Genomic DNA, 15,743 nt, shown 5'->3' with positions numbered 1-15,743 from the left:
CAGTGCCTTTCCGAGGCTGTCCTGTTGAGTGAGCTGATTTTCACTGGCACTTTGGCTGTGTAGACATGACCCACAGGGTCCCCAGGGAAGCCAGAGGACACCATGGTGGGATGCTGACAGGTTGGGAGGGCTCTCTTGGACAGAAACCAGATGTGACTTGTGGTTTCGGGTTTCCCCATTTTGGTTTTGGCTGAAGTCAGACCTTGGTTTCAGCCTGACCAAGTGGAACCATTCTTTGGCCCACAGCGACTTAAATAACTAAAACTTCCATTTTGGGGCCAGACTACTTTTGCTGGCCTTTACACCAGTCCATCATCTTCAAAACTAACAGGGCTGGCCTCCCCATCCCTCCTCTGACCTTTCAAATCAAACTTTCTGAGTTGAATAGTTAAAAAATTAAATCTGCAGTCCTTCGAGGTTAAGGGCCCCGTGAAGTTTGCCGTCTGCAGCTGTGACCTCTGTGCATCTTGACAATGGCTCTGTGAAGCACGCAGGGAAGATAGATTACAGCTGCCATCCTGCTGGTGAGGCCCACCCAGAGACGCTGGTGCTGACCTGTCCCTGATCCAATAGCACCTTCAGGGCTGGGCCTGGCTTCCTGGTCTGGTGCTCTTTGTACCACATGTAATGCAGGTGCCGGCTCAGTTCATATCCCGAGATCCCGTGGCAGCCCCTCTTCAGTATCACCACATCACCCTTTCAGGGAGGCCCACACTCTCAGGGACCCAGGCAGACATAACTCGGGGAGCACATCTAACATTTCCTGAGCCTGTGCTTTGTGTCAGACTCTGCTCTGTACGTTTTCTCTCATATCATCTCATTTGATGCTCAAATGAACACTGTAAGCAGCAGGGCCAGCTTCATGGACCCATGACCAGCACAGGATCTGTGCTTACCTTAGAAGCACACCGCACTTGGTTTTATGCCAAGCACTTATCTCCTTGAATTTTTAAATAATTTCTGAACAATTGACCTCACTTTTCAGTTTGCCCTGGGCCCCACAAATCATGTAGCCAGTTCTGTACACAGATAAAGGAACCAAAGCTCAGAGAGGTGAAGTAAGCAGCCCAAGATCACACAGCCGATCAGTGACGGTACTGGGACTTCGGTGATTTCTACTTTGCTGCTTCATTTATTGAAAATAGAGCCCTGGACCTTGCTTGAATTGCACTGCAAGGAGTTGGGAAGCAAGGTAAATTGCACCATAGAAATGGTGATTTTCTGTAGAGATCTGCTTCTGTGTCGTTAAGTAGTTTTGTGTTGACCTCTTGCTGGCCAGTTGCCACCTTCTTCCTTAAGGGAAGAGACCATTTCTGTCATTTTTTTAAGGTTCCTGAAAGTGCCTGGAACAGGCAGCCGCTCAGGCTGACCCAGTAGGTTAATGGGCTTCTTTGATTGCAAAATAGGGATGTAAACCACTGAGCTCCCCTTGGTGAGCCGTAAAGGTACATGAGGACCTACGAGGCTGTTCCCTAGTTAGGGAACCAGAAGAATCCAATGTAGCTCATGGATTTGGTCATGCCACCACTCCCTCAGTGGCAGAGGTTTGTGGATCCCCAGCTCACCTCCTGCTCTGGTTTTATTCTTCTTTGTGTGTGTGTCTCTTACGGTACCAACAATTCCACTCTTGAGTCTCCTGGGAGATTCAGGTTTTGCCCAAGATCCCTCGGAGGCTGCTGGCCTGCCTGGAGGTGGACCAGTAGGGGTGAGGCATGGCCCTCTGGCCATGTTGGTAGGGTTACAGGGCACCAGCATTGCGACTTGGGAGAAGGAACTTTTAGAACGGGGCCGAGTAAGTCCTGTCTGATCCAGGTCATTCATTGCCTGGCCAGTCTCCCAGGATGAGCTTGGAGTCACCCGTCCTAGAAGATGAGATCACTGCTTCCTAGGCAGGACATACCCCTGGCTGGAGAAGGTTCTGGCGGGATTCCGAGGGGGACTCGCTCACCTCCCTGGTGATCTGCTCTGTTTTCCCTTCACAGCAGCAAACCCTCTGCTTTGCTCCACCGCCCGCTACCACTGCAAGAACGGCCTCTGCATTGACAAGAGCTTCATCTGCGATGGGCAGAACAACTGTCAGGACAACAGCGACGAGGAAAGCTGTGAAAGTTCTCAAGGTAGGAGCCCCCCAAGCTCTAAGAAAGTAACTAACAACCCACGCCACCGTAACACGGGAGAGAACAGCAGCCATGTCGGTTTCTGCCCCTTCCCTTGCAGCCCTCATACACGTGGCTTTAACCATCACACGCCTGCCATTCTGTGTTTTGTATTTCTCATGCATTAAATATCAAATACACATTTTCTCTTCAAAACTGTCATTTGCCCAACTGCACTCTACACTGTCATGGTGCTCTCCAGCGATTTTCTAAAGTGTTGCATTGTTGGGGGCCACCTAGGTTGTTTCTTTCCATTGAATGACTTCTTCAGGGATGAATTCCGCAGAGTGGGACATCTGTTCTGTGCGTGACTACACCTCGCCGTATAGCTGTTGGAAGACTGTTTCTTTTCACTTTGCGCTGCTGCTGGCATCGTCTGCGCGTGTCAGATGTACAGGAAGAGCCCAGCCAGTCCCTGCTGTTCTCTTCTTCCCATTTTTGCTAAGTTAGTAGTCATGGAATGATAGCTCCCCAAATGCTTTCGTTTGCGATTCTCTGATGACGAGCAGAGTTAGCGTTTTCCCCTGGGTGTTTGTTGGCACCTCTCTTTCCTCTTGTGTGGATTGCCTCCTCCCCTCAGCGCTCTCAGCCTCGGTGCTGTGGGGTGGGGGCTGAAGGATGCATTTGGGGGAGGGGAAGATGATCTTTTTAGGGAACTCAGAAGGACACGGGGGTTAAAACTGGGTACATTTCTTTACTTGTTGACTCTTTTCCAGTAAATATATATGTATTTATTCAGTGATTAGAAAAAAATACAAAGATTTTAAAATGCATGTCAATGTTAAGGCATCCTAAAAAGTATGCATTTGTAATGTTGTCAACTGGTACCATCCATATGCAATATTTACTTTTCTCACTTAATATTTCTTTGCTGTGATCCACCCACGTTATTGAGTGTTGGTAGAGTTCATTTGCTTTGACCGTTATTCAGTATTCCACTGTACGACTGTACCACAATTTGTAGATTGAATGATACTGTAAAAGAGAAAAGCAGGAGAAAGATGGTTATTTGGTTAATTCATAGGTTGGGAGGTAGGATTGATGGGATAATCTTCCATGAAGTTAGATGCAGGTTCCTTTCAAGGTCCTTTTGTTTGGTGCTTATTATGTTATTAAAAGCGAATGAATGAACAAAGGGCCATGCGTAGACTGCTGGTGAGAGTGGGCCACAATTAAAGATTATGATCAACCCAAATCCATAGGCCTGAGGTCCACAGACAAGAAAAGACAAAATGTGTATCAACATGAACTTTGCCAAAATGTGTACAGAGAGCAGCTCTGGGAGGTGAGTCTTGGGTAGAGTCAGCCTCTGATTGTCCTTGCCTGGAAAGTCCCCTCCTTGTGCCTTGTCCTCACCAGTGGTTCTCGAAGTTTAATCCCCAAACCAGCAGCAGCAGCATCACATGGGAACTCTCTGGAAATGCGAAGCTCAGACTGCACCCAGACCCACTGAATCAACCCTGACGGTGGCTCCAGAAATCTGTGTTTTAACAAACCCTCCAGGTCAATTGAGTGCACGTGAAAATCTGCAAATCACTGTCACCCACTCCCTTTACAGAGGTTTCTAATCTTGGCCATTTGCCTGGGGATCTCTAAACTTCTGATTGAAAAGCAAGGGGTTTCTAGCCTCGATATAAAGTTGATTTCTTATAAACCAAAGCACATGGCAGGACGCCTCCTCTGCCATAAGCCATTGGCAGTGATAAGAGAAAAACAGCCACAAAGTCAAGTAAATATTAGCTTAGATGGGAGGGATGGAGAAAAATTTCCTGTAAATATTATTTCTTATATAGTATCTTATATGTTTACATATCCTAGACTAATGGTGCCCTGAGATGTTCAGGAAAAGGACTTTCAAGTCTGAAACCGGGAAATTAGGGAATCTGTCCTGATGGTTTTGATAGCACCCCCCCTGCCCACAGCATGCCTATCCCAACGTTCGGCTGAAGCAGATTTTTGCTTGTCTTTAAGAAGAACTGTCCCTCTGCAGGCTGGTTGAAGTTAGTATTTCTCAGCCCAGCTCCTTTTTCTCTGTGTGTATCGTGCTCTCATATTACAAACATGAGGTGTAGGAAGAGTTGGTGATGGACACCTACACACGTTGCCCAGCTCTTGGCACAGTCTTACATGGAGCTCAGTCTTACTTGGAGCAACCTTCCTTAGAATCTCAGCTTTGTGCCTTCCATATGCAAACGACCTCCTTTTAGAAATAAGCTCTGTTTGCACATTCGCTCAGAAAACTAGTCCCATCAGTGCGTGGGTAACAGCTGTCGGTTACTGTCAGTATTACAGCCCCTGAGCAAGGATGCCCAACGTGGAAAGGCATCTCCATTAGCTGACCAAGAACAGGGAGCATGTCTTTTTTCCCCCTTGAATCCCTTAGATCCTACCTTGGGGCACAGTGCCTAGCAGCCTAGTAGATTCAGTAAGTGCTGAAGACTAGAAAAGATTTCCTTGTAAGGTATTGTTATTAAGCTGTGTTTAATTTGTACCTTATGCAGTATTATACTGTATTACGTGCTTACGTTATGTGGGTTCATGTATCCATGATCTATTAAAATAATCATAAGTGGTGTTATTATTATTGTTTAAACAGGGCAGATGATTCTGTCATTCCCTCGGTGAGCCTGAGATGGGAATCTGGACCGCCGTCTTCTTGGCCGGTCTGCAGTTCTGTACCTCTCTTAATGATGTCAACGTCTTTTTGCTCCAAGTGTGATTCTAGTATTGAAGAGTATGCTTTTCTCTATCCTGTAGCTTCTAAAATGCAGACCGATGGCTAATTTTGGTGCTTAAAGGAGCCCTGGTGTGCCAGTGCTGGGGGAGGACATGACTTGTACTGGTCTTTTGAGAGACCATGGTGTCTTCCTGAGGAATTTCAGAGGCATCTTGACTAGACAGCATATCGCCTTATACCACATAGGATTTGACCTACTGTCATCTTAATAATAGCGAACATTTATTGAGCCCCACCACTCCCTGAATACCGTGCTGAGCAGCATCTGTGCATGAGCTCATTTGGTCAAAATACATCCTATCTGCTTCTGCTGGCCTTCCAGCCCTTGAAAAATGCATCTTTGCTTTCAACTGATGTGGGAAAAGGAAATTATATTTTATAATGTTTCTTTTGTTGGGGTGGAGAAAACTGGCCGCAAGGCAGGAAATGGGGTACTTGAAATACTTTTCTTCTCATTGGATGAGGGTATGAAAAAGGGGTGTCTGCACTGAGAGACCCTGGCTTTATGGATGCCTCTCCCACCTCGTCCCCTATTCAGTTCCCTTCCTTACCCTTGGCCTTGAAAAGCAACAACAAACTCCGCCTGGACTTGGAGGCAGGAGCAGGACCACAGAAGTTCAGCCGTTACCGTACCTTTCGATTCCAGATGGGGTGTCTTAGAGACCAAAGAACATTATGGTGGCATCGAATTTTAACTGGGGCTTTGTTGATTGGAAGCCTGACCTGTTACCAGATAATTCCACGAGCAGTGAATTTGGAGCAGGCTTTGCATGTGGCTTTCTGTTGCTGGGAGGGCGCATCTGAGGGGCGGCAGGTGCTGCCCGGCCAATGTTGGGTGGCAGCACTCAGGTGGCTTTCAGTATGTTGGATTCAGTCCTAATTGAACAGATAGATTCTTTCCAGCTTTGGCTAACTGAGTGTGGCAGGCAGCCTTCAAGAGTCCCCAGCTCCTCGGGTTCATGCCCTGGTATAATCTCATTCCTTTGCCTGTGAACTAGACTCTGTGACTCGTTTTTGGTTTTTTTTCCCCCAATTGTGGCGAACTATACATAACATAAATTTTCACCATCTTCACTATTTTTATGTATATGATTCAATAGTGTTAAATGCATTCACCTTGTTGTGCAACCAATCTCCAGAACGTTTTCATCTTGCAAAACTAAAGCTCTGCACCCATTAAACAATCCCCCATCCCCACTCCTCCTCCCAACCTCTGGCAGCAGCCGTTCCACTTTGTTTCTATGAATTAGACTATTCTATATGCCTCACGTAAGTGGAATCACACGGTATTTGTGTTTTGGGAACTGGCTTAGCTCACTTATATAATGTCTTCAAGGCTCATCCATGTCGTAGCTTGTGTCAGAATTTCCTTCCTTTTTCTTTATGGTTGAATAATACTCCATCTTACATCCGTGGCACGTGTAGTTTACCTGTTCGTCGGTTGGTAGACACTTGAGTTGTTTCCACGTTTTGGCTATTGTGAGCAATGCTGCTGGGAACCTCTGTGTACAAACCGTGGCTCGCTTTTAACAAAGAAAACAGCAGCAGAAGGGATGGGATGTCAGTTCCAAGGTGAGATCACAAAGAACTCTGCATCTGCTTGCTTATTCTCTCCTGCCCACTCGGATGGCAGCCGGCGGCCGTGTCGTGAGCTGCCCTGTGCACAGGCCCACGTGGCGAGGAACTGGCTGCCGGTAGCCACACGAGTGAGCTCGGAAGTGATCTCCCCCTCAGTCCAGCCTTGAGCTATCTGCGGCCCCCATAGACACCTCGGTTGTGCTTGGAAGAGGCATGAGCCAGAGCTGAACCACTCCTGGATTTCTGACCTGCAGAAGCTGTGAGATAATAAATGTTTGGTTTTTTTTAAGCCTGTAGGTTTTGGAGGAATTCGTTATGCAATAATGGAGAACTAGTACCATGACTGCCTGTGACATGGGCCCCAGTTCTGATTGTCCTAGTCACAGAGAGCGTATGCAGACTCAGGGGATGCTGAGGGGTCAAACCTTTGGAAGGAGATCAAACAGGGTGTTTATCAGAGTCACCATCACGTTAAGCACTAGCTAAATGTCAGGAACCTTTCCAAGCATTTTACTTACATTTTCCTGCTCAGTCCTCCCAAAATCCCTGTGAGGGGAGGATCCTTTCACAGAAAATGACCCCCATTTTCTAGATGAAGGACCCGAGGAACAGAGAGGTGGTTGCATCTTTGTGCCGTGTCCACACAGTGAGTGAGCCGTGAAGCCCGGATGGGCACTCAGTCCTTCAACATACAAGCTAATGATCTCCATCCCCCGCGATGGTGCCGCCTGGTATCACTAGACCGGGACCCAGAAGCCCAGGTGGTCGGTCCAGCCTTGGTCCTGTGAGCTGAGGGGCGAGGGAAGGGTGGTATATGAAGGCTGGCACATTTTCCTCTCTTTGTGCTCAAGTTTTCCTTTCAGTAAGAAAGATTAATGATGCCTGCCCACCTTCCCGCCTCAGGAGGAGTGCTGAGAAGGCAACCTCGTCTGAAGACGCCACCAGTGCCAGGATAGTTAATTGAGTATTTTGGCAATTGGGCTGCAGGTTCTTTATCTTGCTGGCTGTATCCTGGTGATAATGCTGGAGGAGAATTTGGAAAGCTGGCTGTGAGGTTTGGCACCTCACCAGAAGCTAACAGTGATGGCTTTGTCCTCTTCTGTAGAAGTGTGTGTGTGTGTGTGTGTGTGTGTGTGTGTGTGTGTGTGCCAGAGAGGGAGAGACAGAGAGGGCGAGAGAGAGAGACAGAGACTAAGAGGGCAGTCCTTACGGCACTTCTGTCTGGGGCGGTAATAGGATGTCCCCATGTGCCAGGACCTGAGCTTTGTTTTTGAATAGAGAAGAGCTTTATATATATTTGGAAAAAGAAAAAACAACAACAACAACAAAGACACCTGTACCCGAGTGTTCACAGCAGCACCATTTACAATAGGCAAGGCATGGAAACAACCTAAGTGTCCATTGACAGATGACTGGATAAAGAAGTTGTGCTATATTTACACAATGGAATACTACTCAGCCATAAAAACAATAATGCCACTTGCAGCAACATGGATGGACCTGGAGAATGTCATTCTAAGTGAAGTAAGCCAGAAAGAGAAAGACAAATACCATATGATATCACTCATATGTGGAATCTAAAAAAAAAAAAAAAAGACAAACGAACTTATTTACAAAACAGAAATAGACTCACAGACATAGAAAACAAACTTATGGTTACCAGTTGGGGAAGGGATAAATTGGGAGTTCGAGATTTGCAGGTACTAACTAATATAAATAAAATAGATAAACAAGTTCATACTATATAGCACAGGGAACTATATTCAATGTCTTTAAGTAACTTATGGTGAAAAAGATTAGGAAAATAAGTGTATGTATGTTCCTATATGACTGAAGCATTGTGCTGTGTACCAGAAATTGACACAACATTGTAAACTGACTATACTTCAATAAAAATATATTAAAACAAAAACCCAAAAAACAAAAGAGCAGTCAGGGATTAGGGGATCCAATCCCAAATGTCACGACCTGGAATTTGATGGGCAGTCAGTATTATTTACCACAAAACTCGTGCCACCAAGCGATGCCATGAGCATCGTTAGAGTGGCCCTGGGAAAGAATGGTCACCCCGAAATAGTTCATTTGGCTTTACGTAGAATAAATTGCTGGAGGTATGATTAACAGGAAGAAGGCGAAAGCCTTTTTTCCACTTTTAATTTGAGAGTTTGAAAGCCCAGCTGGGCAGGAGAGGCGGAAATGCTCACTTCGTTGGCAGAACCAGAAGGAGGTCAGGAGAGGCTGATTGTGCCTTTCTGTGCCTGTGGGGCTCTCTTCTCGGTAACTGAGTGTTTGCATCACAAAAGCCTCCTTTTCTTTATCCACTGCAGTAGGAGTTGGAGGATTTCGGAAATGGCCCTCATTTAGAAGTAAGTCAGAATGATTCTCTACCCGGGACAGTAATTACCTCCTGATCTTGTAGCCATGTGGTCATCTTCAGAGCTGTTTCTGTAGCCTCCGCCATTCCCTGCGCACATCCCTGTCTCTGGTTTCTGCCTCCATCGATCTCTCCATCTCCCTGGCATATGGTAGATCCCGCCTGGACACCTGGCAGAATGTGCCTCTTCCGGAGACGGATGGACCAAGTTTCAGGACAGGAGGACCAAGTGTGGAGCTTCCTGCGACTCTGAGAGTTTTCTGAGTCCTGGGACAAGTCATGTTGTGCTGCCCGGTGATGCAGGAGCATTTTCCTGTCCGTGCGCGGCTTGTGGCCTCAGCTCCCCACCCAGTACCCTTTTACTGTCTTGATTCCTTCATTTTCCTTCAAACACAGACCGTTTACAAGTGCCTGCAACTGTCCCTCCCGCCCCAACCCAGGTTCTGGAAGAAACGCAAATCTAGATCAGGTCAAAGTTGCTCATGATCTGCAAGGGAGAGCTAACGCCCTATGGATGATCACGTCGAAGTGTAATCAGCGCTGTCATACAGTAAGGAGCAGCCTGCTGTGGGGGACACGGGGACAGGACTGGGACAGTGAGGAGTGACTGTTTTTCCTAGGTGAATATGGCAAGACTTCAGAGAAATGAAATCTCTGCCCAGTTGTTAATGACAAATAAAAATGGACCCTAAAACAAACACGAGGCTGGCCATCTAGCCAAAGGGAATGGCATATTCAGAGACAGAGATTCTAAATGGCTGGAGCAAAGTGTGCATGTGTGTGTTGGGGGGGGGGGTGCATGGGGGCCGTGAAGCTGCCAGGTAGGTGGAGGTGGGCTTGTGGAAGCCCACCCCCGTAGTGCTTCATTTGGAAGGTGGAGCCAGAGGAGGAAAATCAGGAGAAATGAGATGCTCCATCCTGGTAAAGGGGTGGGTTATCATTGCCGGCAGTAGGACTTCTGATTCTCCGTGGGTCTTACAGAGCTTTGCTGTCCCACCGGCAGGGGAAATCGAATTGAGACTTGGAGATATTGTAAATGAGATTGCAGAATAATAGATACTGTGACTTCTCCAGGATGACAATAGTTTGAGAGGTTAAATGGCCACAGGCTGGCTGTTCCTAATCCCCTACCCTTGACTGTGGCTTGAAGATTCTCCCTTGGGTTATGCAGTCCAGTAATTATGTTTTCTTTTTTTTTGGTCCCAGTTTGGCTACCTGTGGCCTGTGAAAGGTGAAAATGTGTCCTCATGTTGCAAAAATCTTGCCACATCCCCCAAATGCTTCCAACACCTCTTTCTGGCTCCCACCTTGTTTCTCTCTGGAAACTTAATAGGTTCTCAGTCTGGTTAACTGATGGTTCTGGAATGCCACAGAATGACACGTAACACATTCCCCTTCCATGAGCTCTCTTCCTTGAGATCTCATGCTGTCCGTGATGTGTGCGCTGCTTGTTTGCATCGGTAGGTCAGTTTTTATTAAAGGTCACCTTCTGCAGAGCACACTGCCAGGTGCTATGAGAAATCAGGAACATTTCTAGGAGCTGCTCTATTCTCTAGTAGCTTATTTTTCAGTTGGAGAGGAAGAGCAGGAATACATCACCACTCCTTTGATCAACACTGCTGACTTGAGAAATGTCACATTAAGCCCAGGCCTTTGAAAGTATGTACACATTATGCTCCATATATTCTGGGTGCCAAGGTATAGTAGGTTTGTTGTATCAGCTGCCCTGCCCTCAGCGCCTTCCAGGCCGTATACTCCACTCATGACCTTTGGAAGGATTAGCCCTCTAATTTCCAAGACAGTTCCTAACCACCTCAGCCACTTGACCCAACTAGGCTTGGACACCTGACCCACAACCAGTCAGTCAGTTCATGGGCTGGCCAGCAATGAATCAGAAAGACTCTCTTAAAGTCAGACACTCAGGGTTGAATCAGCCTTAGGAGGCTAAGCAAACATTGTGTAGAAATAGGACACAGCCACATGGAAGCCACAGTTGGGAAGGGCAGAATTTATAGTAGAGGGTGCTGGTCTGCCTAGAGGAGACAGCTAAGAGGCCAGAGGTGGCAGCTCCCCAGGAGAGATGGAGAGAGTATTTGCTTGGCTTCCCAAGTCCGCTGTAGCTCCCAGGAGACCCACTGTCTCTGTCTTTCAGTGAGGCCTCTGTGCTCTAGAGCAAACCTTTCCCTTCATTTGAACAGGCTTGAGTGGGTTGCAAGTGATAATTTACTGAGAATGGTCAGTGTCAGTCACTCATGGAATCATAGAAAACTTATGTACTTCAGACAATTAGGAGGGACGGGGAGGATGGGAAAGGTAGGGAAAACAAGATGTGAGCAAATTCGGGGGGATCTTTATCATCTAGTTTCTAGTGTTTCTTTTCTGATTCTAACATTAGGTTCTTAGTTTAAAAGATTTGAGATGGTCCAGGGACTATGTATTAGTTAGGAAACGGGCTGAGCTGCTCTAACAAAGAGACCCCCATCATACAGTGGCTAAAGTAAGATAGAGTTTATAGCCTTAAAAAGTGCCTTAAATAAGACTCTCACATATAACATCCCAGAGATGAGCAGTCTGAGCCAACAGGGAGCTCTGCCCTCCTTAGAGCCCCCGAGGCTGCTCCAGTGGTCACTATTTCCCTGACATCAGGAAGGAGGAAAGGTGGGGAAACCAGGATGAACCACTTCATCTTTAAAAAGATGAGTTGAAAGTGCACATATCACTTCTGTTCCTAATCCAGTGCCCTGCACTTAGTCACTTGACCATAGCTACCTGCAAGAGAGGCTGAGAAAGGTGTTCTTTATCATTATGGACACTTACCTGCCCAGCTAAAACTCAGGGGGGAATATTCGGAAAAGGCAGAGAGGGGAAATGGATAAATACTGGGGAATAATTGGCCATAGTCTCTGCCACAGTCTCTTTTAAACTGAGCTGCTAGTTCAAAGGTTGGTTTATGCCAGCAGCATGTCCCATACATTTTTTGCACTGACCACCACCAGACCACAGACTTTTATCTGCATAGCATTAATTCCCACAGCCTGAGAGAGAACACTGTGTGTGTGCTCTGCCTCCTTGGGCTCTCCCACGAAACAGGTCTGAGCTGGGATGTTCTGCAGGGCCAGCAGGGAAAAGCGAGGGGCACACCCAGCGGGGGCAGCCCCTCTGCATCCCCGGGTGTCTAGTTGAAGGGGGTTCTTCGCGCCTCTCTCTCTTCCTTCATGGTCTCGTTTATTGTAAGCCTGTTGTGACCCTTTGAGAGCCAAGCTTTTACCTTGATTTTGGAGTGTGATCATAGTGATGGTTATTCTTCAGATGGTAGGAACATGACTTTGATTTTGATTTTTTCACAGAAGTCAGTGGGCCTCAGAGGTGGGTCAGTTTGCATCTGAAGGAAATCTCCAAGGACAGACGCTTTGTCCTCATTAGCTGCCTTCTTAGGCAGTCTTTCCCACGTGGCTCAGAACCTTTTATAGATTTTCCCTCAGACTCTTTTGGTCTACCAGATCCTGCCTGTCTGCTTTGCTTCTGGAAATGAGTATCCGGGGAAAGTGTCTGGTGCCTCCCTCCTCCAAGTCGACATCCCCGTGCCGTCTACAATGCAGTTACTTCTCTCTTTCTCCCAGCCTGAGTGTGACGGTGTTAAAGTGCGTCCACAAGTTCTTTTGCATCTGTCCATCAGAAAGTGGAACCTGTGTCCCTGTCCCTGGAAACCGGCCAGCTTTTGTGACAGTTTTGATCAATAGAGTATGAGAGAAGTGGTGATACAGGACCTTTATGGCTGGGATATAAAAAACTATGCAGCTTCCTCCTGGCCCTTGGAAAGCTTCAGACGCCATGTAAATCACCCAGCTGCCCTGAGGCCGCCATGTTGTAAGGAAGCCCGAACTAGTCTCTCTCTAGAGAGAGACCTTGCAGGGGCCTTTGGCTGCTTCAGCCACTGTCTGATGACAACAATGTGTGAGATCCCGAGCCAGAAGTACCACTTCTTTCCTGAGTTCCTGAGCCACAGAAACTGTGAGAGGTAATAAAATGTCGCCATTTTAATCCATTACATTTGGGGGTGATTTGTTACACAGTTGTAGCTAATTGGAACCTCAGTCAATCACAAGGCATCTCCCTGGGCCATTAATCTGCACCCGGAAGTAAAGAAGTGGGTTGGCCCCACCCTTCACTGGCCCCTCATTTCCCCAGACGGCTTTCACGTGGCCCTCGTGTTCCTGAGCTCTTGCAGAGATGGTGTTGCAGACGTAAACAGGAAAGGCTGCCGACCCCCAGACTCTGCTGTGTCGTGTCTCAGTCACACAGAGCTGCTCCTGGTCACCCCACGGTCACATCAGCCACATTCGTGGAGGCTGCTTAAGGCACTTCTGACGGAAGCTGTCCCTGACCCACCACCCCCTCTCAACCTGAGACAGAAACCTGGGTGGGTGGGGGCAGGGGGTGCTTTACTTTCTCTACCAGCTCTGTGTAGGAATGGAGGATACAAGGAGAACATTCGACAGGAGAAAGTTAAAAAAAAAAAATCCATCAAGCTTCGGGTATAAAATTAGGATCCAAGACCTACATTTCCAAGACCTCCCCGTCACCTCACAACAGTATCAGCCACGACACGTTCAGATCCCAGACTTTGCCTAGGGTCTGGCGGCAGCTTTACCAGTTAGCTGCTCTGTGACTTTGAGCAAGTTCCTTAACCACTCTGAGCCTCTTCAACACCAAGATGACAGGGCCTGCCTGCAGTCTGGCTGGAAGGAGAAGTGAGAGACGGCTGCAGAGCTGGTAGCTCAGGGCAGGGACTCCTGAGTGCGGGTTGCGTTGCCCAGAGGTCAGCATTCATCTCTGCAGCCAGCCACCACCATAGCTACCTTTCCGTCTTTGGAGAAACACTAAGTGTAAAAGAATCAGGTGAGCTCTCCAGGGTACTCCGTCTCTGACAGCTAACAAGGTTTTCTCCTTCCTGCCTACCAGCAAGGAGCCAGGCCCCGGGCTTGGCTTCATCTGGCATCTTGCTTTCTGGCACATGGGAGTGGAAATAGCACTGGAATGTTCCAGACTGTAAACATTCAGATACAGGTGGGGTGGAGCAGACCCTCTACTAAGGAGGCAGGGGTGGGGGCGGGGGTCTCAGGAGGGGGTTCTGTTGTCTGAAGTGTCTCAGTAATAACTTCCTTGGTTATGTCCTTGGGGAGCTGTCTTATTGGTAAATAACAGGAGGTTTCATATTAACCTTCATTTATTCAGCAGGTCTTACTGAGTGTTAGGTGCTAGGGGTGCATCACTGAATAAGCAGGCCCCCTGCAGTATGGGCTTCTCTCCCTTTCTAAGGACCGACACCAGTTGAAAAGCCACGTGTAAATCTTGATTAGTCTGGAAGAAATTACTTGGATGATTTATCAGGAAGAACAAAGACTTGCCTTCTGATTGCAAGAGTAATCTTCTGGAGCGAAAGTTGTGAGCTCTAACCTGGGAGAAAAGGGAGAAAATAAATCTCTGGAGTGACTGATCATCCTTTCTGGGCAAGCACATTTTGAGATGTTTGGAAAAGACTAGTCCCCTCAGACTAATTTATGGCGTGTTTTCTATTAGAATTGCAAAAATCTCACCGAGGGTGTTAAAATATGACTTCATGTCATATTTAATACATGCTATATTTAAAACTGGGATGTGAACTGAAATGTGAAACAAAAACTGGAAGGAACTCTACTAATTTGCTAGGTTCTGAACTAATCTTGCTTCTGCTGTTGTGGTTTTTTTGTTTGTTTGTTTGTTTCCATCATTGTTCCTTACTGTTGTTCGTTAAGAGTATTTTGAATCAGAACCACACCATGAATTTTTAAAATTATTCAGCTGGATTGAACCCGAAGCGTTGCAATACCCCAGGTGGAACTGAACCAGTGGTTGTCTGGGCCCTGGCTCCCCACGCAGTCTGACAGTGTGACAAGCAGAGTGACACCCGTGGCTGCAGCGGTGGCCATACGACTGAGGTCCGCGTGGGCTCTGCCAGTTCAGGGGCAGCGTCAGAGTGAGGGGAAGTGCCTTAGCGGCACTGTTCTCTGCTTGGTCAACCCTTTAGCTCCCAATCTGGTAGTAAAATTAAGTTAATTCTGTAAGATTTTTGTATCCCCCAAGAAGAGATCTGGAAAGTGGAAATGAGTGTGATCAGGGTTCTGTGGAGGCAGAAATTATTAAGGAGGAAGGCAATATGGCCAGTGGCAAGAAGCATTTGGAGCCAGAAGAGTTACCCTGGAGAACTGTAAGGGAGAGGGGAGGGCACTTCAAAACACTGATGGTAAGTTTCAAAATGATGGGGCAAGGAGTGGAGACATGATTGGCACTGAATGGATGGGGTCAGGGAAGTTTAACACCCTTCATCGTGAGATGCAGCCTCACAAAGAATCGTGCCCCCCTCCTCCCCAAATACCATTAATGCTCTGCTTTAGAAACATTACACAAACTCTTTGATTTTATAAAGGAGAAAGTGGAGGCCCAGAAAGTGATGCGATTTGTCCAAGGTCACACAGCTTGGAAATGACAAGACTAGACAGGAACCCAATTCTTCAGACCCTAAAACTCAGGTCTCTTCCCATTATGCTCTTTGTAAGGGGTATAAAAGAACTGAAGACTTAGTAGTTAGAGGGAAAAAACCCTGCCTGGCACTGTAAATGACACTGGCACATTATGTGCTGTGCCATTTGTCACAAACACATCTCCCAACAACAGAAACAAAAAAATGAGAGTGTGTGTCTGAAATACCTTACTTTCCGCCAATCAGAAGCTCTAAACTGAATCCTATATTCAGTTTGGAAGTCCTGAACTCCACTGCAGGGGGTGTTAATTGAAAGTACATTGGTTTGTTTGGGGATTTTTTCAAACAACTTTATTGATGTGTAACCCACATACTGTA

The 15,743-nt window shown here is 47.1% G+C and overlaps 1 protein-coding gene across 6 annotated transcripts in view; it reads left to right on the top strand.

The window, feature by feature from the left end:
• Window positions 1-15,743, top strand: part of LDLRAD3 (low density lipoprotein receptor class A domain containing 3) — a 227,365-nt gene that overhangs the window by 116,995 nt on the left and 94,627 nt on the right. For 5 of the 6 annotated variants that reach the window (XM_074372171.1, XM_074372167.1, XM_074372166.1 and 2 more), the window contains one exon: window positions 1,983-2,117. In XM_074372171.1, coding sequence (XP_074228272.1) covers window positions 1,983-2,117 — 135 coding nt within the window. The remainder of the gene's footprint in view (window positions 1-1,982; window positions 2,118-15,743) is intronic. The other variant, XM_074372168.1, reaches the window with a different exon arrangement.

This window comes from Camelus bactrianus, chromosome 10 (genome assembly GCF_048773025.1).
Source record: "Camelus bactrianus isolate YW-2024 breed Bactrian camel chromosome 10, ASM4877302v1, whole genome shotgun sequence".
Classification (NCBI taxonomy): domain Eukaryota; kingdom Metazoa; phylum Chordata; class Mammalia; order Artiodactyla; family Camelidae; genus Camelus; species Camelus bactrianus.
This window is presented reverse-complemented; position numbering and strand designations above follow the sequence as displayed.